We start from the raw sequence: 307 nt of genomic DNA on the forward strand, positions 1-307 counted from the left end.
AAAGAAAGAAAGAAATAGAGAGAACAACAGGGAAAGAGAAATGAAGGGAAGAGCATGACTAGGAGTGAGAGACAGAGTCGCAAGAGCCCGAATTCCACCAGGACAGGAAAGGAGAGAATTCTCTGAAAGATTTCTCAACTTCGTTCTTCTCTAAGATCATTATGAATGTCGTCTCTTCTTTCTTTCTCTCTCGCTTCGTCTTGAACAGTTTCTTGTCTCTTTCTTCTTATGTGCTTGTCCTGTCCTCACCACCCCTACACAGTCATATCATACAGAGACACCTCGCACTCGCTTTCTCTCTCTTTCT

General features: G+C 43.0%; 1 protein-coding gene across 1 annotated transcript in view; it reads right to left on the reverse strand.

Annotated features, from left to right (window-relative positions):
* Nucleotides 1-30: 30 nt before the first annotated feature.
* The window catches only part of CSUI_004580 (heat repeat-containing protein), a gene marked incomplete at its 5' end in the record, with an annotated part of 1,989 nt that continues 1,712 nt past the window's right edge, over nt 31-307 (reverse strand). Inside the window, one exon of the mRNA XM_068064768.1 lies at nt 31-254. Within this exon, the coding sequence (XP_067923256.1) occupies nt 246-254 (9 nt within the window). The remainder of the gene's footprint in view (nt 255-307) is intronic.

Source organism: Cystoisospora suis, assembly GCF_002600585.1.
Source record: "Cystoisospora suis strain Wien I chromosome Unknown contig_2154, whole genome shotgun sequence".
Lineage (NCBI taxonomy): Eukaryota > Apicomplexa > Conoidasida > Eucoccidiorida > Sarcocystidae > Cystoisospora > Cystoisospora suis.